At 34.7% G+C, this 23029-nt stretch overlaps 1 protein-coding gene across 3 annotated transcripts in view; it reads right to left on the reverse strand.

The window, feature by feature from the left end:
• Positions 1-23029, reverse strand: part of LOC106115468 (fibroblast growth factor receptor 3) — a 78025-nt gene that overhangs the window by 49106 nt on the left and 5890 nt on the right. For 2 of the 3 annotated variants that reach the window (XM_013308859.1, XM_013308857.1), the window contains exons 2-8: positions 17293-17428; positions 11386-11480; positions 8836-8980; positions 7499-7676; positions 5547-5809; positions 5232-5269; positions 4972-5147 (exon numbers count right to left, since the gene is read on the reverse strand). In XM_013308859.1, the coding sequence (XP_013164313.1) occupies positions 4972-5147; positions 5232-5269; positions 5547-5809; positions 7499-7676; positions 8836-8980; positions 11386-11480; positions 17293-17428 (1031 nt within the window). Of the gene's footprint in view, positions 1-4971; positions 5148-5231; positions 5270-5546; positions 5810-7498; positions 7677-8835; positions 8981-11385; positions 11481-17292; positions 17429-20961; positions 21193-23029 lie in introns of those variants that run through there. The other variant, XM_013308858.1, reaches the window with a different exon arrangement.

Here is a 23029-nt window from a genome sequence, read left to right on the forward strand (position 1 = left end):
AATTCTCCCAAATATAAATTACCCACTTATAATAATGCCTATGGTATGCGAACTTGGCAGTATCTCCTGCCGCAGCTGCTCAACGATCTGGAAAGCGCCGTGCATGACCAAATCGTTAAGAAACCAGATAAATGTAAAAGAATTTTGAAATCGGCACTTCTAAATAAATAACTTATATTTATTGCAACTTAACAATCAATTGTTTTATATATCTACTTTTCTTTTGTTTCGCTTCTTTGTCTTTGTACTATAGTCTGAAAAAAACCGTTTAATCTCTGTTCTTTTTGTTTATATATTATATAATTGTGAAATGGTTAATAACGTCTGTATTTGTTAAATTTGCTGATCTTATAAATTAATAAGCGACCAGTAAGTACACCTAAACCCTGTGGGTTTTTAGTACTACTGTCTAACCGATGTTTAATTTGTTATGTGAAGTTTTTGTATAATAAATAAAAAATAAAAAAATATCTAAAAAAAAAACTAGACTGTCTCCATATGTCACTCGGGTAAAAATTACCAATCGAATGACCAACAACCACACTCGTCAAAATAAGTTTAGTCGTTTAGCTGTCGGCCGGTACAATGGATCACGAATATTGTCAATTGCATGATAGGGACAGATAAAACGATTGGTAGCAAATAAAACGCCGCAAGTGGTCATGGATCGGCCACACGCTTCGTAGGGATCCCAGTCATATTGCCAGGGAGGCCCTTGAGTGGATCCCGCTAGGAACAAGAAGACGTGGCCGTCCTAAACAAACTTGGCGGCGATTAGTAGCTGCCGAAATAAAGGCGATTGGGCTGACATGGCCCGAGACCAAACGCAGAGCCCAAGATAGAGCGAACTGGCGGCGCACTGTGGACGCCCTCTGCCCCACTACGGGGACATAGGACTTTAAGTCAAGTCATGATAGGGCCAAACTCATGACACGGGCACAAATTTAGTCGAGGACGATACGATGTGACAATCACAAATATTCGTGCTAGGCCCACTGAGTAGTTCCTGAATGCAATGGCTGCAAATTGCAAAGTCATTGGCGAAGACTGACAGAGTCCGAGAGTTGACTAAGTCTTATGATGATGTTCGAACTTTGAACTCCAAAATTAGCTATCATTTGTTTTAATTACAAAGCTATTTTTTAATAGCGAATTATATCGTAAATCATTTGATATTCAACTTTATTACCTTCATTTTAAGGTTTGTTTTTCTATTAGTCGTCTAAAGAATGGAACAACAATACGGAGTAATTTGACTGAAGATAACGCCTTTTATGTATTAAGTCATATTGAAGAGTTGATACATAATGCATACTTCATAAAAAGAGATCATTATGTAGTCTAGACAGACGGAAGGCTGAAAATTTGGACTAAACATTAACGACTGTTAAATGTTGGGCCACGAATACAGCGGATTGAAACAGTGTTTGAAATACGAAAAAAGTATTACATTAAAAGTATTTGTCTGTAATTTTATTATCACTTTTGTAAATATAAAACCTTTTTTTTGTAGCCGTTACGATCAAATAATTTATAAGCATTTTCCATAAATGTCAAACATTTTGAACATAATGTTAAGTAACTTGCTTTTGTTCGAGAAAAAGGTTATTTTGGCTGTGACCTTTAGTTATAAATGTCTAGCTTAATTAATAATACAAGTTCATTGAATGGCAGCTCCGTTAGTATTATTTTTTGACATTCTCGTGTCACAATTTTCGATCCTATACTCCTCCGAAACGGCATGACCGATTCTCATGATATTTTGTGAGCATATTGAGTAGGTTTGAGAATCGGTCAACATCTATTTATAATCCCGCGCGGACGGAGTCGCGAGCTACAGCTAGTATGTTATAAAGAGGAATTTCGAGCTCAGAAGCCCACGGCTCCTGATACCACTATTATATGGATTAAAATCGAAAACATTTTGAATTAATTATATACTTAAAATTATATAAAGTGACAGCAAAATTTTATGAAAAGTATAGAACAATTTTCTCCGGAAATATTTCAAAGCAGACGCTGTTTTTATGGCCACACAGAGATTTCGACTTTACATAATATCTTTGTAAGAGAACATAATTGACGCTAGCAAAATGCTCAAGCTCCATTAAGTTATTGCTTAATTTTCTTATTGTACACGCAATTATACGATGAATTAACATAGAACAACCAAAGTATTTTAAACTGGTAACCCGTTACTTTACTTTGGTTTGATTTTATTACAAGAAAACGCTGTAATATTCAAAAATTTACAATAGAGCAACAAGGAAATAGTAAATACTTCTATTATAAAGAAATGCTAACTGCTAGCAAACTGTTACTGACTGACTGAAGTAACTGAGACTAATTTAGATATCTTTAGTTGTTGACCGCGACTCCGTTCGCGCGGAATTGAAACAAAAGCTAATTAGTAGCCTATATGTTCTTCCAAACTATATGTACAAACTTCATCAAGACCCTTTTAGCTGTTCTGAAGATACTTTCAAAGAAACATCCATCCATCTAAATATTCGCATTTATAATTAGTAAGATGTTAGTAACACAATAACTATGCTATGATGTGATACCGCGTATAACCAATTTTTTTCCCGTGAATCCAGGAATTGGTTTGAAAATTTTATTCCGCGAATTACGAAACTTTGGATAACGGATTCGCGATTAAGAATCTACTGTATTTTAAATTTGAAATAAAAGAATCTTTACGTTTGTAGCTCAGTGTCTATCAATGCAAAAATTTATTTCAACATCTCGCTAAATATTTACAATGCAGTGCAAACATTTCAAACACGAGGCCATTCCTGTGATGCAATAAAAAGATCTTATAAGATATTACTCATAAGTCTTATTTAGCTTTAAATGTAGAACTGTCTACATTTTATCTTTTATCTTTTAGTATTTTTTTATACATTTTTAATACGTTCTTAAGTCTAGCAAACCTATTTTTACGAGTTCACATGTTTATTTTTGTACAAATCTTTTCATTTTAGAGAATTGTAAGCTAAATCGCAAACACGAGGAGTTAAATATAACTAAAGAATTCTTTAGCGATACCTTTTAGTTTGGAGAAGTCAAACATGAATAAAAATCTACAACTTTGGCCGGAACTTTATCTTCCAGTTCTTTTTATAGCAAAAGGTGGCAAACCAGCAAGCGGTTGAACAATCCTTCTGTGCTTTCTTCGGATTCATTTACCGTAGATTTCATTGCCGAAACAAATGTACAAAAATAGAACATCTTTCCACTTAATATTTTTTTTAAACTCAGAGTTAACAACATAAATTCGCCAGATTTTTTTGTAGTATAGAATCTTTGTGAATTATTTTCTTTATAAGGGCTGGTAGAAAACGGGTGGTGGGAACACCGAGATGTTACATTCTTAGATATCTGCAAGACCAGAGGAACTGCAGATGGGTGGCTGGCCTTTTATAATCGTAAAAAGATAGGCTCGTTCAGTCATGGGGGCTAGGTAAAGTGCATTCGATCCGAATCCATTCCACGCGACACAATCACGTGACTTATCGAATATTGTTAGTTGTATACATTTTTGAAGTTCGTTATGGAATCGTTTCGGAGCGAATGCACTTCGTCTAACCCCATTTCTATATCACTTGGTTTGTGCGTTACATCAGAAACTCTTATTTTTATCGAACGCACAAAAAAGAAACATAATATTACCAATTAATGTTGACAAATGTTCTATACGCACGTAAATAATACATGTAAGAAAGAATTCGTATGAGAAAACTTTAGAAAGTACATTCAAAGAGCACGCGATGGTATCGGGCGAGAATCGATCTTAGACAATGGAACGATTGCTTCCGTTGATATACATCATTAGCAAATTGCGTAACGCATTTGCAACAACTAACCAAATGCGTTTATTAGTTGTTAATATGCTTAAATGAAAACTACATTATTTACAATACTAATTCAATGAGCACTTTTTGCGACTACATTGGTCACAATTCCCGCGCTTTTCTCTTCTTTACAAATATCTTTTTATAACTAAAAAGGCAAAGGTTCTGTCCATTATGCCACGTATTTGGCATAATGTTAATTCTGCATTCAACACAAGTTACCCGATATGCGTTAAACGACCTTAGTGGGCGCTAAGGTACTTCTTAATTAACAATTAAATGACTGTACGTGACAGTTAATTAATAGTACTATAGTACACTAGTAAAAACAATCTACTCTATTTTTTCTATTGCAAAACAAACTTATAATTATTATTTTTTTTAAACATTTAAAAATGTGCACTCTACGTATCTTGTGACCTAAAAACAAGTCCACAAAAACATTTATAATTTTCATCTTCAATTATATTCTCAGCGTGTAACAAAACCGAAAGTTTAAAAAGATAGCGATCTTCTCAAGTTAAAGTCAATCCGCATTTGAACTCAGAATATCAGAGAAAGGAGGTTTTTTTACCCTCCTTTCACTGCGAACTCTGACATCATCTCGTAATTTGATGCTTTGCAGTCAATGAACGATTTACTATGAAAGATGTCTCTTAGAAATCTCCATTGAAGTGCTACCGTGTAACACTTTGAATGCAAAACCAACCTTAAGTCTAATAAATCAATGTTTCAACAAGACTGAATAACAGAGTAAGGCTATGTTAGTAAAAAATAACGTGATCTGTAAAGAAAGTATCTTAAAGACAAATTATATAATCGCCTCATCGCCATTCTACCATCAAAACTTTTGGACATGTGCTAGTTCGCGCCTACGTAACTATTGTAGCAATGTTATATTTCATTATATTTGCTATTAAAAAAAGAAGCAAATACTTTTACATATTCGTAATTTAAAATTAAAAATAAAACAGTCCAAAGAATATTTTAAGAAAGAATGTAAGAAAAAGAAGAAATCAATATTGGTATGTTGCATGTAACCTCGAAAAAAAAACATTTTATACACTAATTTTAGTTATTGTAGACTGAAAATAAACTAATTCTATGTACTCACGCGCCGACGGCGAGCGGCAGCCACGTCGGGTGGTGGCGCAGTGGCTCGAGCGAAGCGGACGCGGGAGCGGGCGCGGAGCGGAACTCACTTAGCACTCGCTTCACCAAACGCGCACTCACAGCGAACAGTATCACCATGGCCAGTACGCAAGTCCCACCGAATATCGCCCATAGTGCCTATAGACAAATACATAGATACTGAGTTACATTAATTTCCAATGCTAAGTCAGATTTTTCGTTATTTACGGAGATTATACTTACGTAAGTTGCCATCGTGATCTTCTTGGCTGCAAGTGGATCTGCAAAAGATTTAAATATAATAACAATGTTAGTTGATTTAATAAAATCATTTAAGTAGTAACGCAGTATTATATTTCTGAAGTTACATTTACTAAAGAAATATTAAGTAAAAGTGTGTACATTTACTGAACAACTTCATAAGCATTGTATTAATGGACATTCTAGCATTCTATTTGACTATACACCTTTTTAATTGAACTAAATACTTATATATTTTCACAAATTGTAAATCTTTTTAATTGAACTTCATCTTCAAAACATTTACAATAATCATACCATAAGCAGTAGCGTTTCCAGCGGGTCCAACACAGCCACGTTCATCAATAAGATTAACTCTTGCTAATAGTTTGACATCAAGCACAATGTTGCGGGATTCACTCCGCTCTCCGCTGCGTTTGTCGCTCCGCTCGACAGTGGGTAGCAGCATCCATCGCGGGCCATCGGGAACTGCTACTGGAGAGTCGACATCCACACGACGAGATACAGCGTGTGCGAACCAGGGGGATGGGTGTGCGTCTGACACCATTTGTTTGCCGATGCTGTGATAAAGAATATTTGTATAGTCTAGTGTTTGGCACGTCAAACAGAAGTATAGTCTTGATCTACACGTGCCAAATCTAATCATATATGCATGAATTCAGTATGATAAGAGGCATTACTGAATTTAGCTATACTAGTTTTTGGGGCGCTTTCTACGGAACCTTTTGTTTACCATGCCTTGACTTCTGGCGCCCCTTTCTGTCCAACGCCCTGGGCGGTCGCCTAAGCGTGCCCTACTTTAACGCCGGCCCTGACCAGAGGCATGTGTAAAACATTGTTTACTTCGACTTCATTATGTTGCTGTATATAATTTACTTATTGTTAATTTAGGAACAGAATATATTAAACATTATGTTTTCATTAAACGTTTCGGTAAACATTTATAAGTAAGGAATCTGTTAGTACATTAATATTTGTCTTATAGAGTTAAGGTCACTAGAATTTACTTAACAGTGTGCTGTTAAAACTAGATGAAGGGCGCGATAATCACAATAAGTAATTCATAACGTTTTCTTACCTATCAACTTTATGTGAAATAAATCATGGAAATGCTAAAATATTCAAACAAATGAATTATAATTGTCATACGTTAACTGACGATCTTTTGTTACTTATTAATTACGATAGCATTTTTGCTATTTTTTTTCTACAGTAATATTGACCTACTTCGTTATTAACACGATTACACTCTATTTTAGATCTTACCAAGTTCTAAAATTAACATCAGCATTCAGGATGATTTGTGAATACAATTTGTATGCGTTGAATTGTTTACAAAACAACATAACACTGTTGTCTGATTCTTTTCATGTACGTAAACTTTATAAATCAAACATAACGTGTGTTTAACGATGAATTTCCATTGCCATAACACTTGTAGTAAAACATATTGGTATCTCTATTTTTATATTGGACATGAGAGGGATGGAAACTTGCAATTACTGGAAACTTTTTTCATTTTCCAGATGAAACTCTATATTCTCTATGCCAATACTAAAGAGGAAAGATTTATTGTCTGTTACGTAAATTACGACCTGACATTGTTGAAGCGGTTTATTAATTTCACTAGTAGAATATTACATTATCCAGAAGTAACAGTTATGTATTTATAATGTTTATGTTTATATATTAATTAAAATACATATATGTACGAGTATAACTACTATCAAGTCAACTTTACCTAACTAATTGACACGATCGAATTAATTAATCAATTCAATAGAAAATAACCTATAAATATAAACCTAAGTATCCAATGCGGCATGTACATGAGTCTGTTTTATTCTTTCTCTTTGTAAATAATGGGATAGCAATATTTAAGTCGAATACAGATGCGACGTAAAGTGAAGACGCAGAAGGCGCAGGCATCTTGCCGCATCAAATGGTTTTAATACAAAATGTAGATAGGCGACAGGCAAGTTGTTTCATTCGTTCGACGCTAGGGAGATAGACTAAGTGCATTAGCTTCGAAGCGATTCCATAACGAACTTCATAAATGTATCGAAGTGACTATAACTTTCGATAAGTCACGTGATTGTCGCTCGTCAGTTAAATACAATTTTTAAGTTCGCTATTTAATCGCTTCGAAGCGAATCCACTTTGTCTAACCCCTCTGCCCCTGCGCCGCGTATTCGCCGATATTATAATATATTATAAGGTAAAACACAGATGTAAGTATATAGATATACCTGACAAAGTAGTACATCTTCTTTAGTTCGGGTGGTAGTCTATACGGGAAGGGCGGTGGAGGAAGAGACCAGGTGACGTTGACAAAGATTTCCCCGTGTATGGAGACAGTGTGTGCTGACACCTGGGGTATCGGCAGTCGCGGGGAATGCGCACATGAGCATACCCCAGCCACGCATTCTGCAACAAGAGGATATAGTGTGAGTGGTCCAGTAAAGCGGTGTTATCACGTTTAGTAATAGAAAAGCAAGCAGGAATAATGTTAGACGACAGAAACAATAACATCACATTATCACCTGTCTTCTATGTGGTCGTGGTATTTCACCGGACAGACTCTAACGCTCAACCTGTTTGTTTAATTGTTAATGTGCATACATTTTTAATAAATAAAATGAAAATAAATAAATTTTGGTAAGATTCAATCAGGGCTACATATGGCTATGGGCTATGTTATTGAGTTCTACAAAACAAAGCCATTTTAATGATTGATAGTATGTATTATACATTCTGAATATCATAATATATTAGTAGGAAAATGAATTATCATCTAAAAATAACCCTTTTAAGCGGCAGAATAACAATACCGAACGTACGAATGGAAAGCTATTATTTCTTTACAGTCATTCGTAATCCGTGTTGTTAAAATAGATTTTTAATGTTGGCAGAATGTTTTGTAAATTTTACATGTTGTTTTACTTGTTTTATGAAGACTATTTGCTATTGTTTATTGTATTAGATAGCTAAAAGCGTATACGGCGTAAAATTTTAACGTAAATTGTAGTCAACGATAGTACGAGACAATAATAAAAATTGCGCAAACACATTTTTCGGGCCCATCGGCCACTTTGCCGGTAGAACGGACGGCCGATGAGGCCGAAAAGTCCTAGAGTGGCGGCCGCAGACGGGTCGACGCAGTGTAGGAAGGCCTCCCGCACGATGAACCGATGACCTGGTCAAGGTTGCGGGAGTGACCTGGATGCAGGCGTCACAGGACCGGGCATTATGGTAATCGATGAGGGAAGACTACATCCAGCAGTTGATAAATTTAGGCTGATTATGATGATGAAACACATTTTTGTGAAATTAAGCTTTTGCTTAAAACTTTAAGATAACACCCATACAAGACATATTATTATGTCACTTGTTTTGTGTATGAAAGAGTTGATAAAATGTTTTAGTTAAAATCTTTTACTAGTGTCTTTTCACTAACTTCCTATGTTCTTACATTAGACAATGTACTACATTTCGATTCAAGCTTTATGCTGGCTCGAAATTTCAAACAAGACGCTGGGCTTTTTAACATACTACGAGCCTAAATAAAGTGTGAACATAATATTACCTTCAAGTTCTACATTAACGTTTGCTGACGTATGCCCATCCCACGGGTGGGCAATGAGTCTAACTGCGTACGCGCAGCCCGGCCGCACCGCGCAGCTTTCCGCCACTGGACTTGGCTGAGGAGGGACCACCCACCATCTAGACTCCTAAGTAACAAATACATGAGTTATAATAACGAATTACAGGATTAAATAACATTAAGTACAACATTTTAAAGCAAAAGTAAGTTAAAGTATATTCTAGATAGATGTTTAAAATCTTACTAAAATTATAAATCCAAATGTTTGGATGGATGTTTGTTTGAAGGTATCACTAGAACGACTGCATGGATCTCGCTGAAATTTGGCATAGATGTAAAAAATATTTTGGAAGAACACATAGGCTACTCATTGAGTTTATAATTCCGCGCAGACGGAGTTGCGGGTGACAGCTAGTATAACATATAATAGGATAAAGATGGCTACGTTATAAAATTCTTATATATCAACTTCTCGTAGTTATTACAAACTTTTTTATATGTGTACAATATATAGAAAAACTTTTCGTCTAAAGAACTTATATTAATAAAAATATATCGTGGAAATTACATTTAAAAGCAATGAAATCTTGTTAACTGCGAAGTAAGTAAAGTTTTATCGAAGCCGGTTCACATCGGGAACTTCATAATTAGGTTCTATACATTTATAATTTGTTTTGGCCTCCCGCCAAATCAATATCGGCATCCAGTTGTTTTCTTCACAATTTTATTGAATATTTTACTACGTCGTGACGTGATTCGAATTCTTTTGAACAAAGAATGAGAGAAATGTAAAAAGCTAACTATTTATAATAATCATCATCATCAGCTCACTATACGTCCCCACCGAGGGACTCGGAGCCTACCCTAAGTTAAGGGTGATTAGGCCATAGTCAACCACGCTGGCCAAGTGCGGGTTGGTTGACTTCACACGTATCTTTGAATTTCTTCTCAGATATGTGCAGGTTACATCACGATGTTTTCCTTCACCGTAAGAACGTCGGATAAATGTACATATGTAAATCGGAAATGGAAAAACACATTGGTACATGGCGGGATTCGAACCCCTGAGCCACTGACGCTCTTTTTTAAATTTTATTTTATTATTTTATAATAATAACTTTCCATGATGTAGTTAAGATTTGGCCCCCTTAAATTTATTAACGTAATGTGGTCTAGACGGGAGGGAATCAAACTAAATCCTTCCTAATCTTACTTAGGGGGGAAGAGATTTTGCTAAATATTACGTTATTATTTTTCAAGCAGAAAACAATATGAAATTGCGTGATAAATTATTTCTAGAGTAAAATGTGAAATGAATGTTAAATGTTTAATATATATTTAGTTTTATGATTGTGATTCCATAAAACGGTAATATTCACAAAATCTATTCTTTGCTAGTCTTAAATAAAAGTTTTATTTTTTATTTTTTTAGTTTTTTTTTCTTATTCTTTTTTTAGTTTTTTCTCCCCGGCTACATAATCGGAAATCCGTACCCTTAACGATTAGGACAGAAGGAAGACAGGCGTGAAGTGGAAACAATTCCGCGTTTCGTCTGATGAGTGCGTCCTGGAGGCCTAATTTAGTCCTCTTTCCCTTCCTACCCTCTTTTCTTGCAAGGAAAGGATGGGAAGTGGAAGACTTTCCGGATGAGAGGATGCATGGAGGGAAAAACATTTTTGTAAAATTAATTGATTAATGTTTTTCTGTTATTTATATTTCAAAATTCAACATAAAGTAAATACAGAAGTTTCCTATCGCATAAATTTGTTATTGAATATTTGTAAGTAAAATAAATTAAATGTTATCAAAGTTTGCTTATTTATAATAACTTTAGAAATTGATAAACTTCTTGAAATCATTAAGTTTATTTAATTTCATTCAATAAACTTCTATATTTATACAACTTAATTGAGTTGTACTAATTAGTATATTACTCAACCAACCCGCACTTGGCCAGCGTGGTTGACTATGGCCTAGTCACCCTTAACTAATGGTTCGAGCCCCACGGTTGGGAAGTATAGTGAGCTGATGATGATGAATTAGTACAGAGTAAAAAGAAAACTGCGCCAAAAATCTATTTATATAATCTTACTAATATTATAAATGAAAATATTTAGGTGCATGTTCGAAAGTATGTACAGAACGGCTGCATGGATTTCGTTGAAAATTTGCTTAGATGTAGAACATAATCCAGAAGGAATAGGCTAATAATAAAGTTTTTTCATTCTGCTCGGACGGAGTCACGGGTAGCAGTTAGTGTTATTAATAAAACAATTGCTCGAATTAAAGTCTAATAAGAAACTGAGTTATTTTTTCTATGATATTAACTAAAGTTTACGTTGTTTCTTGCCTGAATTACGCAGTACATCTATACGAGTAAAACGAAATGTTTTTTTTGTTGGTTAATTACGTGAACGTCCTACTACATATTGTAAACAGTAGAATCTAAAAAAGGAAATAAAAAATCTACGGTACTAATGTATAGTAATACATTTATACACGTCGTTATAAAAATATAACAATGTTATTTACCCCTGGAATGTTGTACTCGTAGCACATTGGTGTCATGCAGTCGACGGTGTCTGTCACGCTGCGAACCTCAAGCGAATAGTCTGACACCGGAGGACCTGATGGAAAAAATAAAAAACTATCACAACTATGGAATTTGTCTTACTAATATTTAAATAATATATAATATATAAATGCGAATGTTTAGATGGATGGATGTATGTTTGTTTGAAGCTCTCTCCGAAACGGCTGAACGGAACTCGATGAAATTTATCATAGATGTAGGACATAGTCTGGAAGAACACATAGGCTACTTGTTACGTTTGTTTATAATTCTGCTTGGACAGAGTCGCGGGCCACAGCTAATATATCATAATCATAGTATCATCTCGCTAACTTTGACAAAATAAACTACACTCGGGTGGTAAAAATAATCCTCTTTTCTGTCATATCAACTCGTCCGTTGATGTCCAGTATATTAAGTGGTAAAAACCTTAAATATGGCCGCAACGAGTCGCGATCTGATTTTACATTTACGCTTGTTGTTTGAGTTTATTCATTACATATAATATACATATACATAAGTGCGCGGTAAGATACCAAGACCACATATAAGACAGGCGTGAAGTGGAAGCAATTCCGCGTTTCGTCTAAAGAGTGTGCGTCCCGGAGGCCTAATTAAATTATCTTTCCCTTCCTACCCTTTTCCTTATAAGGAAAGGATGGGAAGTGAAAGTGGAGTTTCCCGATGAGAGGATGCATGGAAAGGGAAAATATTTTCTCTCTGTGCATCCTTTCCTCCGTCGATTAAAGGTAGGCAACACATATACAATTGCGTATGTCTATGGGCAACGGTCACTTCGCTATTTCGTTGCCACCTAATGATATAAAAAAACAAATCTTTCTTCTTTACAATAGCATAGATTTTTTCTTAGGTAACAATTTCCAACATTACCAACTTGATTCTAAAGCTTAAATTTTCGAATTTAAAATGTACATCCATTTTTCAGTACGGTACAAGACTTCAAGGTCATTGGTGAACGCTATACCACTTGCAATATAAACCAATACGCAAATATGTGAAAGAACTTGTATATAGATCTTAAAGCGTAAACATTGAATGAACGCGTGGGTATGGATTTGAATGAATCGAAACTTGTGGTTGATTTTAAAAATAAATACGATATATATCTGCCTATCTTTATAAAAGATAGCAACTTGGAAAACATTTTTTTATATTCCTAGCTGTACCCCCGACTACGTCCGCGTGAAAAACTGTTTTTGGATAGCATTTTAATTATTCAGTTTCTATTTACTAACATAACATATAACAACACAACATATTAAACTCATAAAACATTGATTTTCATCCCCTATTGTTATATTGCACCCTTGAAGATTAATTTTTTACAATTATATATATAAATATGTTATATTTATTTATCTATACTAATGTTATAAAGTGGAAGAGTTTGTTTAAACGCGCTAATCTTAGGAACTACTGGTCCGATTTGAAAAATTCTTTTTTTGTTAAATAATCCATTTATAGAGAAAGGCTATATAAGATTACGCTGCGACCACTAGTTTTTTTTAAATTCCGCACGGACGGAGTTGTGGGCGACAGCTAGAATTAAATAAACAGCCTAAAACATAACTTTCAAGCTTATATCTGTAAAAATGACGTCACTATACGGTAAAAAGTAGCTTACCTTCCCCAGTCTCCAAAATATCTGTTTCCCTATTTTCATTTTGCATGAAAGAAGGACAGACAGACAGAGTTACTATCAAATTTATAATATTAGTAAGAATTAACCAGCGCTTGACCACAAACCCACTTGATAGTAAGTTACTGTCATCGAAGTTCACCTATTCAACCTACTTTTGAAGACATCTAAATTATAACTGTCCGGAAACATTGACGCCGACAACTTGTTCCAAATTCGAATATTATTGGGTCTTTAAAAAAAAAACAAAGATACGAATATGTTTTTTTAATATTTTTTTCCTCGGTGGAAACTTACGGCGATAAAAACTTTCTTCGCAATTAAAATATGACGTTTACATTCGTACGTTTTATCACCGGATATGACATTTTGATATCAAAGATGTATATTAATCATTGTAGGGATTTCCTGTTGATTTTTACTATTTAAAATATCCTTTTTTAAATCAATTTTTCTTCTTACATTTGCATGGTCGGATAAATTCTTTTTTTATTATATTTTTTTTAGTTTATTTCACAGTTACAGGATACATATATCATTCATAGCACTAAAGAAACTCTCAAAAAAAAAACAGAACTAAAAGCAAGGTCTACATACAAAAGGCTTATAATATTAGTGACGAAAAAGGAAAACAAATTACAAAGCAATCATACTAACATTATAAATGCGAATGTTTTGATGGATGTTTGGAAAGTATCTTCTGAACGATTGAACGAATCTCGCTAAAATTTGGCATAGATGTAGAGCATATTCTGGAAGAACATATAGGCTACAGATTAATTTTTTTTTCACTCCGCGCGGACGGAGTCGCGGTCGACAGCTAGTCTATTATAATTATGAATTTAAGACGCGCATTTATCGGTTAGAGATTCCGGAGCTCTCTTCTATTGCACTTGAGTTTGGCCATCTAGGCGGTTTTAGCTTGTCAAATCCTACATAACCCTATCTTCCCCTTGAATGCTGGGTATCTTTGTAAGATTTCCCTCTAGACACCAAAAAAGGTGTTCAATATTCTTTTCATGTTAGAATTCTACTTTTAAACTATTGTAATCGATTTGACCTGACCACTCTAATCTTATTCAATCAAGAATACAAAATTTACGTACACATAACACTAGACTTAATTGTAAATTGAATAAAGACTGGACCGACGGCGAACATACAGCTGCTTTTTATCACGTAAACACAGATATATATTTATAATGGTATAATGTTCCAGATGGAGCAATGTTCTCGTCAAGGTTACGATGGTCTAATGGATGATCAGAAAACACCAACGTCCAATGAACATCAGCTACGTTGAAAAAGGAACAGATGTGATACAATGCTCAGTTGAATCAAATATTTATCAGGATAAATGAAGTTTTGACGAAAATGATTCCACTAATTTGCCTATTAGGTTCCTTTTTTATATCATAAGGTGGCAAACGAGCGAGTGGCCACCCGAAATCGCTAAAATAGCGAAGCGACCATTGCCCATAGACACAGAAAGAAAATATTTTTCCTTTCCATGCTTCCTCACATCCGGAAAGTCCACTTCCCATCCTTTCCTTATAAGAAAACGGATGGGAAGGGAAAGAGGACTAAATTAGGCCTCCGGGACGCACACTCATCAGACGAAACGCGGAATTGCTTCCACTTCACGCCTGTCTTCTGTGTGGTCGTGGTATTTCACCGGGCGAGCCGGGCCAATTCATGAGAAGACGTTAAAGTGGGCTCTACCACTGTTACAGTGTACACTGTAACTAAATTCTCCTTTGATAGTTTGGACTTTAAACCGAAGTATGTAGAATATTGGCATTTGATTTCTTATGATGATACCGGATCATTTTGTTTAGGTTTTGTAGAATTTCGGGCATGTTTGCCTGAGTTAATACAGATGATATTTATGCTAAAATGCACAAAATGTCTCCATCTTAATAGGCCGAATTCAATGCACAAAGACCAAAATCAGCATTGTTGGATAGGTTCATGATACTACATGCATTTTGATGATTTTTGTTTCTTTTTAGAATCTTAAGCATTCTCTTGTTACTGTATATTATCACTGAGTAAACGATATTTTAATATTGTAATAATTAAAGGTTCTCTGACCCTTAATAAATATGTCATCATCATCATCAGCTCACTATACGTCCCCACCGAGGGGCACGGACCCTACCCTAAATTAAGGGTGATTAGGCCATAGTCAACCACGCTGGCCAAGTGCGGTTTGGTTGACTCACACATGACTTTGAATTTCTTCTCAGATATGAGCAGGTTGCATCACGATGTTTTCCTTCACCGTAAGAACGTCGGATAAATGTACATTTGTAAATCGGAAATCGAAAAACACATTGGTACATGGCGGGATTCGAACCCAGGACCTGCAGATTGCAAGTCAAGTGCTTGACCCCTGAGCCACCGACGCTCCATTAAATATGTAATTTACGATATTAATATAGATATAAGACATGTTACTAACTAGATATGGTTGTCAAACTGATTTTATTATTATTTTATGTTATCCATCCATTATTAAAGTATTCTTTTACTAAACCATAGGTAAATATTTGAACTTGTACAGTTTTCCTATACGAAATAAGATAGGTAAAGAGCATTCGTCGATTTATCGTACCGTGAAACTATTTCACACCCACCTTTAAAATTGACTAGATAGAGCGGTCGAATGCTGCGTTGCTAAGAAAAAATATAGCGCAAACATCCGTGAATTTGATAAAATTGTAGATTTGTTAGGAATCTGTGGATTTGAAATATTAAAATACGCGCCCTGCATCAGGATTTATCAAATACTAGCTGACCCCGCGACTTCTTTCGCTTGGTTGTCGGAAATACTATCGCGATTATCTTTTGTTTGCATTTTTCTTCAATCCTATTTGTCGCATCGTAATGTTATATAGCCTAAAGCCTTCCTATATAAATGGACTATCCAACAAAAAAATAATTTTTGAAATCGGTCGAGTAGTTCCTGAGATTAACACGTTTAAACAAACTATTCCGCTTCATAATATTAATATTGGTTAAAATTAAATCTAGTAAAATAATCATAGACTACAAAGTCTCTTAGAGACAGAATTTTGGCAAATACTTTGTATTCGGAAGTCATATTTAATTACATCCTAAAAGATGTTTTTGTGTTTTTGGTGCAATATCAGGTCGATCGTTTTTTTATTCCTTAATCAGATTAATAAATAATAAACTTTAAAAAACTAATTTGAACTAGTTAATAACAGTTTAGTAATAAAATATATTGTGAGGCAAGTTTAAAAGTCGTTTAAAAAGTAACATTGTGATGCTCCAAATATTTAAACACTTATTGGAAAACGTACAATAACTATATGAATAAAAAACAATACTTAGCAATACTAAGGAATCCAAAAACACATTCCTTTTGCATAACTCATATAAACAATAATTTAAAAGATAAGATAGTCGAAATGAAATGGAACAATAAATACATTGTCTAAAGCTTGACGCATTACAAATGTTATGAGATTTAACACATAACAAACAGATTCTAAAACAATTCACATCAGTGCCAACAAAGTAACGGAGCCGTCAAAATGTGCACCCACTAATAACAAGGATATTCCTTTTGTATAATCTTTTGTGAATGAAAAAATTAAAATATTACTAAAAAGTATGTGTTTAAACTTTTTGGGACAGTATGCTTCGTTCGTGAGAGCGTCGGTGGCTCAGGGGTCAAGCACATGACTTGCAATCTGAATGTCCTGGTTTCAAATTCCGCCATGTACCAATGTGTTTTTTTTCGATTTCCGATTTACATACGTACATTTATCCGGCGTTCTTACGATGAAGGAAAACATCGTGACGCAACCTGCACATATCTGAGAAGAAGATATGTGTGAAGTCAACCAAACCGCACGTGGCCAGCGTGGTTAACTATGGCCTAGTCGCCCTTTACTTAGGTTAGGCTCCGAGCGCCCTCGGTGGGGACGTATAGTGAGCTAATGATGATGCTTCGTTATGCATTTTATTCAACCGCAAAATTAGAGATATTAAAAGCCTAAAGACTTCACTTGGAACATGTGCGGTAGACAGAAGACGACATTCTTTTCTTCATCAAAGATAGAACGGATAACATGATATAGATAACAGTTACTTCACGGATAATTGGTTAACCATCTGACAGTTTATCACCTTCTTTATAAAATCTGTTGAAGATATATATATGGTTACTAGTTACCAATACTAGGCAGCCAGGTGACGTTGAGCTGGAGCTCATGATCGGCTCCTTCCAGAGGTAAAGGATGAACCTCGACGCCCAGCGGTAACGCCGCGTGCTGCACTCCATGCGGTTCCGTCATGCCCGAGTATTTGTCCTGGAAACAAGAAATTATATCAAAAAAACTTATCCATCTCCATTTTATATAAAAACATTCATGAATAATCTTTACTGGAACAGGATTTTTAGGTTATTTTGCCACTTTAACCATAAAATTCAAATACAAATTACTAAATAGTTTTTAGTGTGTTCCAAATTAAATACTATTTTTGTATCAACGCACTGATATTATTCGTGTTGGATTAAAAAAAAAAATATTATTACTTAAGTTTCAATTTTTCATGTACCTACATTTAATTTAATTAATGCATTGAAAAATTTACGAATAATCTCACAGCATCAATATGAAGGATTAACCGTGGATTTCTGAAAGCAAAATCTCCTTTTAAATCATATTGTTTTCTGTGAATTATAAAAGAAAATTTCAGACACCCACGGTGAAAGTCTCGTAAAAATTGGTGTTGAAAATAATATGCGATTTTCACGGATCATTGTACTCAGACAAGATTAAAAATTATATTAATAGACGTTTTAATTACCATATGCGATCAGCGAAAGCGCGATCCAAAGCAAACACATCACACGTCAAATATACAAAGTCTATGGTGACGCAACAACTCTAACAGCTGGCAATATTCAGGGAATATTATGTAAAATAACAGTCGGCTTCTACTGCATAAAAACATTCATTATATTTAAAAAAATCTTAGTAATATCGTTGATTGATGTTTTTTTGAAAGTACCTACAGAACGGTTGCATGAATCTCTCTGTAATTTGGCATAGATGTAGAACTTAGTCTGGAAGAAAACTTAGGCTAGTAATTAACTATTTTAATTCGCGCATTTGAGTCGCAGGCGACAGTTAGTAATTTATAAACTAGTTTAGTTTTAATTCAACGTTAAATTACTTTCTATAGTCTTTTTAAAAGTTAAGAATTTAGTTTAGAAAATCCTGATTTTAATTAGCGGAATTATTATTTTGGTAAAGACTAACTTTTGGAAAACCAGTCCCTTAGTACTAGCTAAGGTTTAAGATAAGCGAGGTTATAGTTTACAAAGATAAGCAGAAAGAAGTATTATTGCTAATCGATCAAAATCTCTTTAAATCTTGCGCGTATTGTAGCACGAATGTAAGCGTTAATGTAGACAATAAATATACGTAGTGTAAACGGCAGCCGTAGTCATGTGGTCGGTCCAATCCATCATCGTAATATTACGATTGCGAAAACTTTTACCGCACCGACATTTTTATGTATTACATCACATATAGAAGTGTTTGTATTTAACAGAGTGGATACTGCTATATGGTTGTTAAATTTACGAGCCATACGTTAATGTAACATTGTGAATTTTTCTTCACAGATGATATTTTTAACATCGCAATTCGTTTTAATCCGATAACGTTTTGTGCGATAAATAGAATAGTTAATATTATCGTAAGAGTTGCACGTCTCCTATATTAATACCTTGACTTGATTTAGTACACATTTAAAGGGATTTGGAGCGTCACGTTGGTGGCTCAGGGGTCAAACACTTGTCTTGCAATCTGCAGGTCCTGGGTTCGAATCCTGCTTTGTACCAATGTGTTTTTCAATTTCTGATTTACATATGTACATTTATCCGACGTTCTTACGGTGAAGGAAAACATCGTGCTGCAACCTGCACATATCTGAGAAGAAATTCAAAGATATGTGTGAAGTCAACCAACCCGCACTTGGCTAGTGTGGTTGACTATGGCCTAGCCACCCTTAATTTATGGTAGGCTCAGAGCCCCTCGGTGACGACGTATAGTGAGCTGATGATGAAAAGAGATTTAAGTGTGATTAATACATATACGCCTTGTAAATACTGGATGCTTTTTGACTTGATTATCGTCGGAATTGCAATTTACCACATCGAGACTATCCAGTGGTTTGTAATTATCCTGTAAGACAAACAGACAAACTTATCTAGCACAGTGAGAGAATCGCCATCGAGGGTACTTGTCAGTCATAGAAAACAAGACAAAAGTTTCAGAGTTTGGGACACTTTTATTGACGTTATACCCCTTCACAAGGCAGCGTAAAACTTCTAAACTCGGCAATATTAGTCGCTAAATTATTTGCACAGTATCATAGAGGTTCGTACATAGAGTTGGTCGCCATCTTGTTATTTACTCGCCGAATGCAGTCGCTAGCAACCTGTTTGTCAAGTTCGCCTTGAGACATGTAGTTTACAGTTACTGTACTGGTACTCCGGTACTGACTGAATAGACGACTCGCGTCGTCGATTCATTTGAGTGTGGAGAGCAAGCAACGTGATGCTTGCGACGCGAGAACACAATATTAACTTCAAAGATCTATTTTGCCTTTTGCACGAAGTGGCTTACATGTGCTAATGAGTTTTTGTTATTTAGTATCACTTATGCCCGGGTCAGATAAATTTGTAGGTCTGTCTGGTAATTTAAAGATGCTTTAATTAACATCTCAAGAAGCTCTCGCTAAACAGTTGGATTAAGGGCCCGATACAAAAGGCAGTTATCCTAGAAACCGCGCGCATCGTGAGAAGGTTCCTGTCTGCTCTGACCACTGGTTGTTTGAGTCATGGGATTCCGCAGCCGGTGGTGTTCTCTTTTTAATATAATATGTTTTTTATATTTTTATTTTTTTTTTTGGATATGAAATGTATTATATTAGAAATATGATAAATAAATGTATATGGAATTATAAAATAATCAGGGTTGGCATTTCACAATCCATTTGAATATGTACTAAAAAAAACTTGGTAATAATTCATGCAACAAACGCAATTGCTAAAAATATACCTAAATACATAAATAGAGTTAAGTACAATTATGCTGAATTTATCGAAGTATTATTACAGAATGAATTTAATACAAAATTATGAAAATAAAATTTTTATTTTATGAAATTTTATTAATATAAAAACTGTGCAATTATTTTTAAGAATATAGCAATAAAAAGTTTTTATAAACTAGTAAATTGTAATATCAATTGTATTTTAAAGAATTAATTTGCTTCGAGAATATAAAATAAAATATTGTGATACCCTCACGTTACTACATTTAGAAGTGAAACCGTAGGAGAACTCTAAGACGCTCCAAACAAGTGATATCAACAGTGGTAGAGCCCGCTTTAACATCTTCGCACGAATCGGCCCGGCTCGCCCGATGAAATAGGCGTGAAGTGGAAGCTATTCCGCGTTTCGTCTGATCAGTGTGCGTGCCGGAGGCATAATTTAGTCCACTTTCCCTTTCCAGCCTTTTTCTTATAAGGAAAGGATGGGAACTGGACTTTCCGTATGAGAGGATGCATGGAAAGGGAAAATGTTTTCTTTCTATGCATTCTCTCCCCCGTCGATTAAAGGTCGACAACGTATATGCAATTGCGTATGTCTATGGGCAACGGTCACTTCGCTATTTCAGCCGCTGGCCGCTCGCTCGTTTGCCACCTTATGATATAAAAAAAAATATCGCGGGATACAACAATTAAATAACATCTATTTAATAAATAAATTATTGTGTAATACATAAGTAGTAGTACAATGAATAAATGACAAAGCATCACTCACATGAAAAGAAGGCAATCTTGGTGGACCGTGACGTAAGTCATATTTACCCCTATGTTCATAACTAAAACTCAAACAAACACCAGATTGTATAAGAAACAGAAACACAACGCGCACTAAACTTAACACATACATAATGTATTGGAACGTAAATTAATTTAATAATATTACAATGTCACATGTTTCTATGATTACAAACTGTGCACCAAACATCCGCGTTGAAAGACATTGATTGTTTGTGACTATCAATAAGATATTGTTAAGTGATTATGATAAGGGGCTTCGGTGACGATTTCAGCCGTAACTGATATAAGCTTTGTTCGCTCTGCGATAATCCACTTTTTCAAATATTAACCGATAACACGCTGCAGTCTTTGCTGTTCAATTCGATTGATTGTGAAACATTTTGCGCATGTACAATATTTTTAATTAACATTTTTAATCTATTGCTTACTAGCTGTCAACCGCGACTCCGTCCGCGTGAATATATAAAAAAAACTTAATTAGTGTAGCCTATATGTTCTTTCAGACTATGTTCTATACGTATGCCAAATTTAATCGAGATCCGTTCAGCCGTTCTACAGATATCTTCAAAGACCCACATCACATCCATCTAAACATTCGCATTTATAATATTAGTAAGTTAAATAAAAAGCAGCTCTTCAAGGCATAAATTCGAAAAAAAAAATGAATAAATAGTATCCTATGTTCGTCTCCTGGCTCTAAGCTACCTCCTCACCAATTATCAGACATATCGGTAAAGCCGTTCTTGAGTTATAAATAGTGTAACTAACACGACTTTCTTTTATATATTTAATCGATCTAAAAAAATGAATTATATGATCTAGCTGTCGCCGGGGACTTAATATGTAAACTATGTGTTCTTTCAGACTATGTTCTATATGTATTCCAAATTTCATGGAGATTGGTTCAGCCGTTCTGTAGATACCTTCTAACAAATCCATCCATTTAAAAATTCGCATTATTAATATTAGTAAGATTGTTTTAAGGGCGATTGAATGAATGTTCTACGTTATAAATCAATTCTGGATCTTAAGTATCGAATAAGTATTGTTAACAGCACTTACAGTGAAATTCTGAGTCCAGAAACTCCGTTTAAAATATTGTTAGCTCTGTTCTGTCAAAGATGATAGACAGGGATGACGATATATTTCAAACTGAGATTTTGTTTTCGGACACTCACGGTTAAAGATCTCCAATCAAAACGGAGACGTGATAATAGGTAAATAAAATAGATATAAAACGTGTTATTTAACTTACGTAAGAATTAAATTGTTTACAAATTGGCACCTGCTGCAAGTGCTATAGTTACAAAATCACTAGCTATCGCCCGCGACTCCGTCCGCACGGTATTAAAAAAAAACTATTGGTCGCAGCGTAATGTTATATAGCCTAAAGTCTTCCTTTATAAATGGGTTATCCAACAAAAGAAGATTTTTTTCAAATCGGATCAGTAGTTCCTGAGTTTAACAAACTCTTCCGCTTTATAAAATTAGTGTTGATAATGTGTTCTATAAAACAAAGAAATAAAAAAGAGAGCACACATTAATGTTTCTACATTAATGTGTGCTCTCTTTTTAAATAACTGACCGCGTTTGAAACAAAAATCTCCGTTTAAAACATATTGTTCTCACTGTTTTGTCAAAGATAATGACAGGGATGACGATACATTTTATACAGAGATTTTGGCAGAAACAGTGTGAGATAAAATAAATGATTTACTGTAAATTTAATAGTAAAACATTGACCTCTACTATTAAATGGATAGGTTATAGCCGTGGTATTTTGTGCCTATTTGATTTGCGCCATTTAGTAGTGAGGATTAGAACTAATAATAGATATAGATTTATAAGGTACATCAACCAGCGCGTGTTAGTCGGAATAAAACAAAACTGTGATTTCCAAGAAATTTACTATCCAACTATAGAGATTAGATTAGCAAAACAATTGCTAGTTTACTGCCTTGTCTAGACATTGGCGCCTGTACAAACCTTGGAAAGTCGAACGACTTTTCTCAATTAATTTCTGTATAACACATTCAAAGACAATT

This window comes from Papilio xuthus, unplaced genomic scaffold (assembly GCF_000836235.2).
Source record: "Papilio xuthus unplaced genomic scaffold, Pxut_1.1 DF827789.1, whole genome shotgun sequence".
NCBI classification, from domain to species: Eukaryota; Metazoa; Arthropoda; class Insecta; order Lepidoptera; family Papilionidae; genus Papilio; species Papilio xuthus.